A 14,580-nucleotide genomic window follows, 5' to 3' on the forward strand; every position below is an offset into this window, starting at 1 on the left:
CTTTTGAGATTTGTTATTAATAAACTGCTGTTTCATTATAGAGTTTAAATGCACTGAAACTGAGACTAAAGATAAAACTTGTGTCTGATTATGTAAAGTGGCGTTCCTGGTTCCAAGAGCAGGGAGCTTGCTCATGCCTCTTCAAGTAGCTCRGGGGCCCTTCGCAGACTCGGGTGCTTGGGGTTGTTTCAACCTCATATCTGGCTGCAGAAGGGGAATCCAAACCTCTGGGAGCTACTGCTTATATATATGTATATATATATACAGGGAATTAAAGAACAACAAGTAAACACTTCATTATCATAAATTAATTGAAGGGGGCAAAAACAAACAAGAGGATCAAGGAAACCAAATAAATGAGCGAGTAACCATTTCATCAATAACAAAGACTGAAATCCCCAAACTAAATTAGCTACGGAGAAAGGCCCACAGTCTCTATTCACAGACTTTCTGTTTCGTAGCGTTCGGTCTGAATCCCTTACCCAGTGGACTGTTCTGGAAAATAAAGATGCCTCTCCACCGCTGCCATTCCTTGGCAGGCACAAGCCACCATCTCCATGCACAGGAGACCCGTGGGCATGGATGGTGGCTTGTGACACGAGAGCAGCCCTCAGTCTCAGCCCGCGGCGTTTAGCCTGTCCCGCGGCCTCATGGCCCCTTCCATATGGGGCTCACACCTTGCAGCGTGGTGCAGAAATGGACGGGTCTTCAGCAGGTTGCCTTGCTTGCCCGCCCACTCCTGCAAAGCCCAGGGTCTGTGCCCTTCACAGCTAGGTGGAGCAGAAGGTTTCAGCTCTCTTTCAGTCCGTCTGTAGCATCGAGGCTGCCGACGCTCCCTCTGTGGGCAAAATACCCCCATCGCCCTGTAATATCTCTGAGCATGTTGAAAAAGTTTTTCCAATCCTAGGGAAGGCTGGATTTTTTTGTTGAATATTCACTCTGTCTTTTCAAATTACTAATCATGATGTGCTTTCCCAGGGCAATTTTAGATGGGGTTTAAAGGATTCCCAGTCTGTAATTCTTGGGTATTCTTTCCCTGTCACTGCTGTTTTAAAGCCTCTCTTTTTGCAGTGGTTTTGTAGTGGTTGCCATTCTGGACCGTAGATCTTCTGTTGTTTAGGATTGTGGGACCGTGTACTCTGTCCGCCCAAAATCCAGCAGGAGTCTGAGATGATGCAGGAACATTCGATGCAGTCATCTATGTGCGTCTGCAACACGTGGAATTTCGACCGTTTTTGGTCATGGCGCTTCTATAGTGATTTTGATGCTTTTGTCTTAAGATTCATTAGTACGTTCAAAATGCTATAAATATTTATGTATTTTAAATACTGCTTTTACAAGTACCAAAATAATTAATCTACACCTGTTCCACTGTTCAAATGAGATTATTTTAACTGCCACCAAGTTGTTATTTAAATATTAAGTATAGAGAATGTCATCATCAGTCCAGTTTGTAAAACTTAAAGCTGGGGAATTCTGCCTTCTAGTGGGCAGTTTTAAAATTCATGTCATATTCTGTGAGTATATTTATGATTTATTCAGCAATAAGAATACTGTATTATCAGCATTTGCTCTAAAGTTTGAGGACAAAGTTTTCCAGGAAGGGATAGGGATTAGAAGATTACAGTATTTTTGYTAATGCTAAATGCAGGACCTTGGTTAGGGTACGCTGAATCATTCAACAGTATGCGAATTTTTTATCTTTTTAATTTTGCTTGAACGTAAATTCAACTTTCTTTCTTTTTTATTGCTATTTGTTGCATCTTTTAAATGGAAAATTTGAGTAACTTCAGAATAAAAAAAAATAGCAAAGTATTTAATTTACTATATGCATAAATTGTACACATCTCACTAAAAGGAGTAAAAGGACAGTAAAATTATGAGAAGAATTTTTATGGCAATAAATCCACAGGTTAAATCTTATCTCAAGTTCAGCCCTGGTATATGCTGATTTTGGTATAATCAGTCTGCCAGAAAATGTCAGACATGCAGTGGCGCTGCTTTAAGCCACTGAGACAAGTTTTTAAAAAACAATCAAGAGATTTTTTTACACATTTTTGTTATTTTTACCTTTATACCTAGTTCACTGTAGTGACTTCTCAATCAGCTTAAGATAATATGACCAAAACAGTCAGTCTCACCCTGTCATTTCTTCCAAGCCTCTCCTTTCCAGCCTTCTGCTGTTAGAGTGAATAGTGCCATCATGCTTCTCACTTGGGCCCAGAAGCAGGGTGTTGTCTTTAAATTGGTCTTCCCTTAGATCCTACCATCTCTGTACAAAGTTTGCAGCTTCTTTCTGCAAAATTTTCCAAGATATGATCTTYCCTATCCACCCGAATAGTTAAAACTCCCCAAGCTCTCTGCATTTTGTATGTCAGTTATTACAACTTTTTTCCCCTCCAGCTTTAACAAGTATAATCTGCCTTGCTAATATCCTTTCAAGTGCTTTGATAAAGATGTTTTTCTTAGTTTACTCCTTTGAGTATGTCATCTCTTCTTTTATATCCCAGCACTGAGCTCTCCTTTCTCCATCCTATCTAGCATAAGCTACCTGTCTTCCCCTTCCAGGTCATCAGGGACCTTTGTACTGGTCCTGTTGCTGTCCACGTTTGAGAGGTTTTTTCTGTATAGACTTGAAAAGTTACCTCCTTGTCTTAATTCATGTTCTTTTTTTAAACATTCCTTTGCTGTGACACAGACAAAACAAAATTAGGGAGAAGGGATCTTCATTGCTTCTGTCACACTGTTCAGCTTGATTTCTTTTCCTCCATTTGTCTCTATCCACCTTTTATCTTACACGCTTTTATACTTAAGTATGTAAGCTTAAAAAAATTGGGGTAGGGGCTCTTTTTCTGTTTGTTTTTGCATTTGTAGAAATCCTGGACACCTTGTCTAGGAACACGTCTCCAAGTTTTACAGTAATACAAACAATAATTTACATCTTTCATGACCGCATTAGTCTAGTGATGTGACAGTGATCCTGAAACTTGTAAGCAGAACTAATTCTTTGAGATAAAAGTATTTTTATTTGCATAGTGTATTGTATGATTGTAGTATTGTGCTGACTTAAACATGTTTTGCACGCTGGATAGTAGGGTGAATAGCCCCTATTTTGATGGAGAGGAAAACTGAGGTATAGAGCCAGGGTGAATCAGCAACAGGATCAGCATTAGACCTGTCTTTAGATAAGACCTATTCTCAGATATTCAGACTGTTGCATTCAGCAATTTAATATTTCTAAACCCTGGTACTTAAAACTGTAAGTGTTAAGTCACTATATGAAACCAAATTCAAATGCTGTTGGCTCTATATTGTAATTAGTCAGAAGTTAATTGTTTATCACTGCAGCTTAAGTGGATTCCTTATCTATCAACTAAATGTAAATTATAAAAAATTGTTTATCTTTGCACAGATAGGCATGTCTAAACTTCATTATTTTAAGCAGTTTCAGCGTTATACAATGTTTAGTTCACAAGTTAAAAGTAGCTCAGTTATTTCAAAAAGCAGTTTATAAAAAAACCCTTTACATTTTTTTCTTCAAGCATTATTGCAGAGCAGATGGTTCGGATTCTGGTGTTTAACCATTCTCGTTATGCCTTCTCTATCTTTAGCTTGTACGTTCTATTTTGACACTATCACATCTTTGTGTTTTTTCAGGCTTTTCATTTGAGGCGGTATTTCAAAGGAAAACACTGGAATTTTCCTTCCAAAGGGGGGGGGGGAAATACTTTCACCTTGTAGAAAGGACATGTTCCTATTTAAAAAAAAAAAAAAAAAGCAGCAGCCTCCTCTTGGCACACAGCCCAGCAGTACTATCAGCGCAATCTAGCAGCTTGGCAGCTTTGAATGTTGCCATGTTCCCCTGGAGAATTAGAGGGAAGCTATTCTCCGCCTTTTCAAGGCTGCCAGGGGATGGAATACTTTGATCCTTCAGGGTAACGTTAGAGCAGTCCTCCTCCCAGGTACTAAATGTGACAAAGCACAGTTAATTTATTTGTCTTTTATATAAACATTGAATGTTTTCAGTAGAAATCCAAAGATTTAGTGCAGGCCTTCTATTAGTACCAAATAAACCTAACTCTCTCAATTAGACATGAACATTGATGAGTCTCTTGATAGGGAATTTCACCTTCAGAGTCCTAAAAACAGAGGTAGGGACTTTATTAAATAATAATTAAAGAAACTTACTTTAAGCTATTTAATATGATGTTAATCTACATTTTTTAATTTAAAATACCTGATTTTTTCAAGCTTTGCTATACGTATATAAATTATTTGCAAGTCATTTTTTACTGTTTTATTTCAGGCTTGATCTCATATGCAGAGTACCTGTTCTTGTTGACAATCCTTACAAGTAAGTATTACATGTTTAAAAAGCATATGCATAAATATTGAGCTGTTAACAGCTTTCAGGGGACTTTTTCTAATAAATTTCTAAATTTTAATCCAACTTAAAGAGCTATTGTATAGAGTGGTAAGACATTAATATAAAGGCATATAACTTTAATTGATTGCAACTTAGTTCCATAGTATCATCACTGGTCAGCAGTGTCACTTCAAAAATCTTGATGAACCCTGCAGCACAAGATCAGGAGAGTCCTTCAAGAGGATTTGAGAGAGGGGAGACATTGGAYAGGGGACCACACAGTAAGGAGAACAACAACAGTGGGGGAAGATAAAGTAATTTGTCTTCTGGATAGTAGTTTTAGTCATTTTGGACAATGAGGCGTTAAAATTTTAGCTCATGCTGTGATATAAAAGAAATTTGCAGTGTATGAAAGGTTGTTGCCTATTATTTGTGTGCTCAGATATGTAATGGATGATAGACAACAGGCTTCTACAGCATCCTTTTGTGTGACTTTTTAATCAATTATTTCGTTTCTCAGTTCCTGTTGACTTTATTTCCTCTATGTATTTTGTATGTACTTCTTTCTCCCTCCTTTACCTCCTTCCTTTTCTCTCAGATGCTTTTTTTAAACCTTTTTGGTTTGGTAACTTCAGTAGCCAAACTCTTGGCTCTCCTGAGCTAGGAAGTGTGAAGCTCATGTGTTGTCATGAGTGCAGAGAAGAAGGATTTGGGCAGATTCCGTACAAGTCAGTCCTGAATCAGCCTGTTCTTGCAGTTCCATTCAGCTATAATAGAGAGCATGGAAGAAAAGCAGATGCTCTCAAAGGTGCTTTTAAGGGAAGCAAACTTCTTATGTTTGCTTATCAAACTTATCAGTAAACAGTAGGCATTTTTTGGCTTGTGTGTGGCAGTGATCTAGGATCTTCTAAGTTTCCTCGCCCATAATTATTCTGCCTCTGCAATCCTTGCTTGCCACCTCCCTGTGCTGGTCTGATGAGCTGCAGGTGAAGCTGGAATATACAAAGATCTGGGGTAAGATATGTGCAGGAGCATTACACAGGGGGATCTGTAAACTAGTAGTGATATAGACTGGATGCATGTCCATGTAACCCAGTCTCCTTTGACTGACTTACACAGGTCTAACATTTCAAGCAAATGACGAAACCAGGCTTACTAGATCTCATAGTATCAACGGATGGAAGGAAGGAAGGAAACAGTTATTCTTACCCCAGATGATAGCTGAGCCTTAGGTGCTTGAGCCTCATCACTTCCATGACTGCAAGGTCCACGTGAGGGGCTCAAACTGACAAATTGTCCTTGCTGTAGAATTTCACCCTCTCCTGATGTAGCACCGAGTGATGCTGGATACCGTCTCCAGAGAGCTGGGAGAGTATGTCCAGTCTTAACAGATAACAGCCTTTGGTATACAACTTTTGTACAATTTAGATAGTTCTTTTACAACTTATGTCACTTCTCAGTGGAACTGCGTCAGTGCATTCAACATGGCATGAAGGGTGATCTCTTAAGAAACTTAAGCTAGTACAGAATATTACATAGCATATATAGCATGAATATAACCCATTTACCATATAAATATACTGTTTCCCTAACCAGTAGTGACTGGCCAGGGCTGCAGATAACTGAACATGAGCATACCATGTTCAAGTGTTTCTAAATCAGAAGCAATATGAGTCTAGCCCAGTCATAAAGCTGATTAAAAATTGTTTGTTGCAACAAAAAATCCTTTAAAAAAAAAAAAAAAGATTACCCCATTATAGCTTCAGAAAAATACTAACTAAAGTTGCAAAAGTAGATGCCAAAGAATCTGTTTCTTTAAAAATCTATGGTGGCTGAAAGTAAATTCATGCTGATTTATTGGCTGAAACAATTAGAGAATTGAAGCAATATCAGAGCAAGTTGGTCCACTTCTCCAAACAATCAAATAACATTATTTTTCAGGGAATTTACATAGGAATGTACTGAACTGAAAAAACAAGGGGACCTTCCTGTGCAGGATGAAAATGCAGTGCTAATGTTGCTGCTTTAGTTACGCAGGGGGTTATCATACAGATCGGTTTGAAAGCAAATGTCAGCAAGTGTTAGTACCTCTATCTAGTAAGTACCCTGTATCAGTCAACCCCCAGTTTACATAACCTGTTTCTCTTTCTAGTGAGAATTAATGTGAGATTTCTTCAAATAAGTCATTAATATTTTAATGAGTTCTTCTAAATCACCAGCATGCTAATAAGCAAACAAGAAAAGAATCCCCTGATTTCCTGAGTCGCGGGTCTGGTACTTTGTTGACCAGACCATGCCACCTTGCATATAACAGCAGTATCTGTGTAACAACACTGAACTTGAAAAATGTATTTTTGTGGCAGACAAAGGCTTTATTTTGCCCATTGCAATCCCCCATTCTCTCTACTGGGTGCCTTGTGTCATCATTATCTTTCTTCTTTCAGTGCAGTATTGAATTTCATTCTCAGAAGTTGGTTAATGGAACTTCTGGTGAAGCCCTGCTTGGTGAATGAGCCCAGGAACTGAAATTGTCACCTCTGCTAAAAGCTTGCTCCAATTAGCCAGTCACAAAAGTTGACAGTTTGGTCAAAGTAGAAACAGGTTGGAGGGGAAGCAGCCTGCACTCACAGCTCTTGTGTTCAGATTTTGGAATTTTGCCTGATTCTAATTAAATACAAATATATCTGAGGTATTCTTTGAACTATGCTTATTTTATGAATGCATACCATTGGTGTTACATCATATCAGATAAGTATGTCATCTCTGAACAGTATAAGCAGCTTTAGATTCTATATTTTCAGTAACAGCTTTCTTATCTGAAAATTTCAACACCGATGGTATAAATTACTATTAAATACATCAATTACTTTTATTCTCTAAATATGTTATAGGATAGACTCTTCTTGCTTTTGTACTAGTAACACAAAATTTAGAACATGGCATTTCCATGGAGAGAAAGCCAGTTTAATTATTATGACCCAGTTGCTGGGGGAGAGCTCTGCTATGCAGATCACAATAGTATTTATAAAATATCATTACATCACAAGGTTGCTTAACAGAGAACATTAATTGGCTGCTGAAGATGTAACTATTTCTAAAATATAAATATAATACTTTGTTTAACCATCTTGTTATCACTTAAAAAGAATAGGGTATTTCTTAAGTTGTTTCCTTTGCTGAAAGATTCTGTTTCTGCCACATTATTAAAAAAAAGGAGACTTCAAGCTGTACTGAACGGAATTGGAAGAATGCATTTCCAAAATAAAAACGCTGAAGGCATCATGTTCTCTAGAGATACTGCTTCACTGCCATGGTGGGTCCAAGATTGTTCTTGGAAACATGAATGTACTGTAGAGGAGGTAACTCCATGGCTTTTATATTAATGCCTGACATGACTGTGTTGTGGAATTAGTTCACCTGCTCCAGAAATTGCTGGGATCAGTGCTTGCTTCTGCAGTGAAGTGTGAATACATTTCAGCAGCACGCTACTCCTCTGTGGGCTTGCTAGTGAGCTAGGTCACCTCATGTAAGCAAAGTAAGATCAGGAAATTGTGGAAAGGAGCTCAAAATACTCTGTTTCCTATAGTGCCTGCAAGACCCAGAACTCATCAAATTCTTGTGTCAAAAAGGAACATCCACTCGGGGAAGGAAAAGCAGTATAAAGTTTTGTAAAACTCCCTAAAAATTCAGCTTCATGGGAAGATATATACAAATCATGCTTTTGGCAAAAAAGGCCGGAAAGGGAAGTTGATTACTTTTCAGTAACACTTGAGTGCATTTTTTAGGGAGGAAAGGGAGGGGAAGCAAGCAAACCAAAGCGCAGTGGGAGCTGCAAGAACTGGCTGTCATTACAAGGTGAGTCCTTGTTCTCTAGAGCAGCGAAGGCGAGACACGGTGGTGTGCAGCCCTGCACGGCAGAAGTACCTCAGCAGTATGCTAGCTCTTCTAAGCAATTTGGGAAAAAATTACCAGTTTCTCAAGGCGCTCTTCAGTTTTCTCATCTGAAACGTAGCTCTAATACACCTATTAGAGCTAGACTTCAGAAGTAGCCAGAGATGGAGAAATCTATAGGGAATATAAGCTCAGGACAGTAACACATGCAACATTTTCACAGTAGTTGAGATCAAATGTACATACATCCCTCTATTTAGGCACTGCTGACATCTCCTGTTTTGCCTTTGCATTAAATATCCCTTGAAGTAGTAGTAAAAAGGTGTTTTAAAATGTTTGCTTATAATTGTGTATGGTACATACGGTTTACTGGAAGTACAATGTATGTGCATAACCATGGAGAACTGAATCTGTAGGCAATATTCTTTTTATATTAAATATTTATGTGCCAGTGTAAGTGTGTGTGTGTGCACACACGCATGTGTACACAAAATAAAGTTTTTTGCACTTTATTGCAGAACCACAGACTGGATTTAAGATTGCTTTTAAAATGTTGGATATAGATGGCAATGAACAAGTTGAGAAGAAAGAATTTTTTAAGGTATGTGTACTTATGTGCATATTAATTTTTAAAGCATTCAGATAGTTCCATAGGTTATATTTGCTAAATGAAGAATGCATTAAATTCTTCAAGCCTATCCATCCAATCTGTGATCACAACCCTGCTAAAACACTTYATAGGAAAGGAGTGCATAACAAAGCATTGCTACAGAAATCATTATCATATTTGAATCATCTTTTATAAATGTTTCTTTTGACTTGTGTCTAAAAATCTGTTGCTGGGAAGATAGGAGTTGTTATACATCCCTTAATCCCTTGACCTAATTTAAGCAATCATCTGAAATAGTCTTTCATTTTCTAAATATTCTGAATAATTTTTTAAACTTACCATCATCTCTTATTTTTTATTAGCTTTATTTGCTGTTCCACAGGTTTATTACTAATTTACAGTTTAGGGAGAAATGGTATTTCTCCCGTATTTTGTATAAAATATGGCRGAGAGAGACAGATGTTCCAAAAATGAAAGGGAATCCTACTTCAAAGATCTAGAGAGGAGTAGGAGTAAGAATACAGCTTATAAAACTTTTAAGTATTTAGCAGGAAACTGTTTACTAAGTATTTCATGTTGAAAGTAGAAAGTAAAATTAACAAACATAATTTTTAATAGACTCCACTCTTCCTTCAGATCCTTCATTCATGTTGGAGGTGACTAGAGAGAGGAGCCAAAATGACCACTGTCATATAGTGCAGATTATTTTCTGTCACTAGGCTAATGTTCAAGAATGTCGTTAATGCAACAGCTCTAGGGAACCAGTGGAATCTAAAGCTTAATAAAAATGAGCCTGCCTGATTGAGGAAATTACCAAAGATTTATTTGTGTATTTTGGTAGCCTTAAACTCTGAATTAATGACACAGTAGTTGTTAGCATGTCTTTTGCACTGATAGCTCTTTTTTTCAGTGCGTTGTGTCTTAGCAAGATTACAAGTGATGAGTCATACTTGAATATATTTTAAAATATTTTTAAGTTGCTTTCAGTTTTAGTAGTACCTTTTGAAAACAATGCTTGAATTTAGACCATTTCCCAAGACAGTATTCCCAGAAGCCTCTAACTGAGCTGCAAGATAATGTACACTCGGAATTTGCTCTATTAAAATATTAATTATTCTGCTGATTAAAAAGAAATCAGATTTTACTAGAGCTGTTACTTTTTTATTTTTACCTCTAAACCTGATAAAATCTGACTGAATTGTTATCAAAGTAGAACGAATACCCTGATCATTGAAATATGTCTGTTACAGCTGTATAGTTCATCTGAAAAATAATATGTTATGAGGAGAATAAGCCCATGAAAGCAGGTGAAAGTGTTGCTGCCTGTAGTGCCACAGCACCAAAATGCCTTTTTTGCAGTACTTCCTTTAAGTAGGTACTGTGTCAGTAAAACAAATAAGGAGAATCTTACAGAAATATAGTACAACTGTCTTTGGGAGGCATACAGTAAATCAAATAATTAATATCCGTTGCCCATTTCAATTAATTCTGATTGAATTAGCCAGAATTAACAACTGAAAGTCATCACAAGTAGAGGAGAAAAGTACAGATCACTAAAAAATAATTTGATTCCTGTAGAGGCAATCAAATTAAATGAAAATTATTCTAGTTAGATAGATTGTTACAGTACTTTCTTTGCATGTCCTTTATACATTGTATTAATTAACTAAAATAGAATAGTAAAAAGTTTTAAAAAAAACTCATAAATTGCAATCTCAACTCAGAAGAGCCATAAAATTCAAAGAAATCCCACAGGGTTTGAGCAAGTCATGAGATGACTATTTATTTAACATTTATGACAGGTGACTATTTTAAAGCACAACTTGATTTTTCAAGGTTACATTTAAAAATAAAGCTTTTGGAATGGAAGAATCTGGAAAAATATGTGTGTTTCTCTTAATCTTTGTATGCTGTGGTTAGGTAATGCATCGCAGGAAGTTTCTGTATAGTTATTACATCAGTAAATCGTCTGGTAATACATCCTTTGCCTTGTGGCAGTTGGCATCTCAGGAAGAGGCAGCTGAACTGTTCTCCGGGGGTTGTAGTTTGTCTTGTCTGCTTGCACAGCTCTGGCCCATGGACACAGTCTCGTTCGGGACGTGGTGGGTGGGTTCTGTACAGTATCGCACAGCCTGAGCCAGCAATTAGATTATCTTCTCTTTTTCAATTAATGACTAAGAGACTGTGCTTTGGAAGATACCCTGGAATGTGACTGTTTTGAATTGTTTTTTCAGGAAGATTGATTACATTTAATGCAGTTTCTGTAATGTTATGAAAGAAAGAGAAAATATTCGTTGTCATCTTGACTCTGCTCCATTTAATTGCATAATTTTACCTGATTCCAGATCATCTGGGAGAAGTTTTTCCCACCACTTGAGAGATGAGCTTGTATGCGTAATGAAATCCAGCAGGAATGTCTTGGCCTAGCAGGCTTCCTCTTGTACTTCTTCAAAACAAACACTAGAAATTATTTCACAACTTACTGTCTAGTCCTTAACTATCAGTTTGTGAAAAAGGCTTTAAAGATGGATATCTTAGGCAAGGCTCATTGCTGTAAAGCTTGAGATGCTCTTAAGCAAAGTTTCCTGCCTACCCAGACTTCGGCAGGGCTTTTTTTACCATCCAGCAGAGCTAAGTCTGACACAGACTCTCTGGCTGAATCTAAAATGATAAATGAATCGGGGCCAGGGACCATTCTCTCTCCCTGAGCACAATGACACAGATGAGAGCAATCCACATTACAAAGTCCTTGGCCGTGGATCTTTGGTACTGTGTGGTGTTCATTGGCCATTACATGTAATTAATCTTTTATTTTTTGTCAGCCCAGAGTCCGTGGAGTAATGTGGGAGGGACTGTGCTGCATCTTGCCAGCATGGTGCTTTTGTAGCTTGCCTTGAAAGGTCTGGAGGGTGCCGTGAAGGCATGTGAGGGTGTTACAGGGTTAAAAGCTTATGGGGATGGGGTTGGAGGACTGTGGAAGGAATTACATATGGCTCAGCCTTGCCCATATTGCCGTTTAGCTTGGCATGAGCTATCCCCCGAAGCGAACCCCAGCACTGAAGGTGGAGCGCTAGTTGGCCCAAGCCAAGAGCGCACCAGGGAGCCACCAGGCAGCAGCCCAGGGCTTGGCTCCCTGCTTGGCCCAGGTTGACTCGTCGTATAAAGGCAGGGTTAGACAGAGGCATTGCATGAGGGTGGTACAAGCACTTCAACACACTGGCAAAGGTGGTGCTAGCACTCTCAAAAGAAAGTACGACTTTTGAGGCAATTTATGCTTGTGCTTTATTCTTCCTTGATTTTGACACCACAGATGTGATCAAATACAAATTGACATAAATATTTTTCCTTTCCACAGACCTGATTGTGTTAATTCTTGTATTTTTTATCAGAAGGTTAGACAATGCTCTTCTTTGAACCATGTTTGAAAGGTACGGCCTAGGAACAGCTTCTCTCTTCCTTGTTTTCTTTCCCTGCTGTAATCTCAATGCCCAGTGTGAAGACTGGGAGCTGCCAATCTTCAGGGCAAAACTAGGCACAAGTAGGATGGTACTTCTCCATGTGGGACTTTGCTTCTGGTATTTCAGCAGAGCTTATGGGTCCTGTTCTTACCAGAGAGAAAAATGGTACATTTTTAATCTTTTAAAATGTTAGTATAAAAGTATTTAATGAAGATCATTGAAATAGACTCATTAGAGGGTTTATGAGACAAACTGTAACATCGTACAATTAGTACTCTATTTTCCTTGTCAGGGGCAAAATTCTAACCCTATTGAAGTTAAATCTCTTTTTGATAGTTTATTCATTGTTAATCTCCCTATTTCTTTGAGGAATCCTGGAGCAGCTGCAGGAAAACACTGGGTAAATGTACTTTAACTGGTTAACCCACCACTTCCAATAATACTGTTACACTGATGAAAAGTGCAATAAATATTGGCAAGTCATGGGTGACTTACAGACTTTTGTACTAGTTACTGTATTTTCATGCAATGAAGCATCATCTCTGATTCATGTGAACTTTTAAAAGCGCTGGTACTTGAAAATAATTCCTTCTATAACTCATACCCTCAGAAAAAATGTCCTGAAAATCTGCTTAATAAAAATACAGGGAAAAGAGGAGAATATTCAGCATGCAGAAAGTTAACAGAGCAATATCAATGATAATATTAATTTTTTCCATCCAGTATTTTTCACTAATATTAGGAAACTTAGTGTGGGGAAAGGGTACTGGAAAACAGTATGGAAGAAGCAGTAATTCAGAGGCAATTAATGTAAGTAGGATGGGATACAAAAAGAAATGTCAGTGCTTTGTCACCCCTTCTTCCTCCTTGTTGTCCATTATCTACTGATTATCTAGCTAGACTGTAAATTCTCTGAAGTAAGAATTTTGCCTCTTTGCAAAATGTCTGTCATTTTTTGAATTCTGTATGTCTCAGTTCTAATGTATAGAACAGTGTTAACGGATAGTGAGACACAAGTCATATCATGTGAACTGTTCAAGAAAGGGAGAAGGACAACAAGCCGTCTCCACAACCCAAGTCCTTAATGCTTGCAGCAGGTGGTGGAGGTAGACTGTTCAGGTCTATATAGATCAGCCACTGAAGGCATGAGATGCATGATTTCCCAGTAGCTTCACTGCTCTTTGCTAACATTGAGAACAGAGATCTTGAATGCAATTCCGTGTTTTAAAGGAAAGAGTTTCTCCTGTCGTCCATAGTCTTCCCATTTCTGGGTACATTTCCCTCTTTTCCAGCAGGAATTAATGGTCTATCCTTTCCCAGCCTGCTCTTGTTCTCTCTCCTTCCTACCTCTTGTGTTCAAGCTAGTCTATTTTTAATTTCACCTTCATCCGTGTTTCAGTGGTAAATATCCAAAATACAAGCAACATCACACCTCATTTCAGTATTACGGCCCAGAATCACAACGATCTCTATTTTGAGGTGGACATCTACAAGGACTTCTTGCTTAGGCTTGCAACTCCAAGATGAAGCAGACTTGGTAGAAATGGCATGCTCAGATGTTACCTGCCATCCTCTAGTCGGCCCCTGCCAGACTGCAGAGAGGTCTTCGTCAGAGACTTCTTATCTGCATCTTTTTGAGGACGGTAAGATACTTCTGTGAACTCGGCACTTCCAAGACATTCACATGGAACTTGGCAAGGGGGATTTCCAGACACGTGCATCCCTTGATGAGGAATCTGACACTAGAGCACATAATAATACTTGCACATTAATCTCAGACTTGCCATCAAGAATAAGGCTACCAAAGGTCCAGAAATCCCCAACAAGCAAGGAATTCCCCTAACTCTGTCCTGATGAAAGACTTCTAAGGAAAATTAACAACCATTCCAAACTGTTGGGAATGGCAGTAGGGTAACTCTGATTGCACAAAAAGCTATGCGATTTAATCTCTGTTAATAGACTTTGTACAGTTGTACAGCAAATACCACAAAAAGAAATTGTAGAGGTTCATCTAAGACTGACTGCACCAGCACTCTGAACTGTCAGCAGCTCTGGAGGTGTAGAGCACCTGTACAGTCCTACAGCATCCACAAGCACTAGTTTCTCTTAAACAACTGAAAGATGAAAAATCTTTTTTTTTTTCACCCCTAAGAAAGACGTATCCTTTCTACTAGTTCTTGTCTCCTTCTGAAAAGATTACTACTTAATATGTTTCTTTGGTAAAGAGGCATCAGTTTTGTATAATATGCCTCATT

The 14,580-nt window shown here is 38.2% G+C and overlaps 1 protein-coding gene across 5 annotated transcripts in view; it reads left to right on the plus strand.

Annotated features, from left to right (window-relative positions):
* MICU2 (mitochondrial calcium uptake 2) overlaps positions 1–14,580 on the plus strand; it is a 163,196-nt gene that overhangs the window by 120,580 nt on the left and 28,036 nt on the right. For all 5 annotated transcript variants that reach the window (XM_026073732.1, XM_026073729.1, XM_026073728.1 and 2 more), the window contains 2 exons: positions 4,307–4,354; positions 8,776–8,858. In XM_026073732.1, coding sequence (XP_025929517.1) covers positions 4,307–4,354; positions 8,776–8,858 — 131 coding nt within the window. The remainder of the gene's footprint in view (positions 1–4,306; positions 4,355–8,775; positions 8,859–14,580) is intronic.

The sequence above is a fragment of the Apteryx rowi genome, unplaced genomic scaffold (genome assembly GCF_003343035.1).
Source record: "Apteryx rowi isolate R43461 unplaced genomic scaffold, aptRow1 scaffold_376, whole genome shotgun sequence".
NCBI classification, from domain to species: domain Eukaryota; kingdom Metazoa; phylum Chordata; class Aves; order Apterygiformes; family Apterygidae; genus Apteryx; species Apteryx rowi.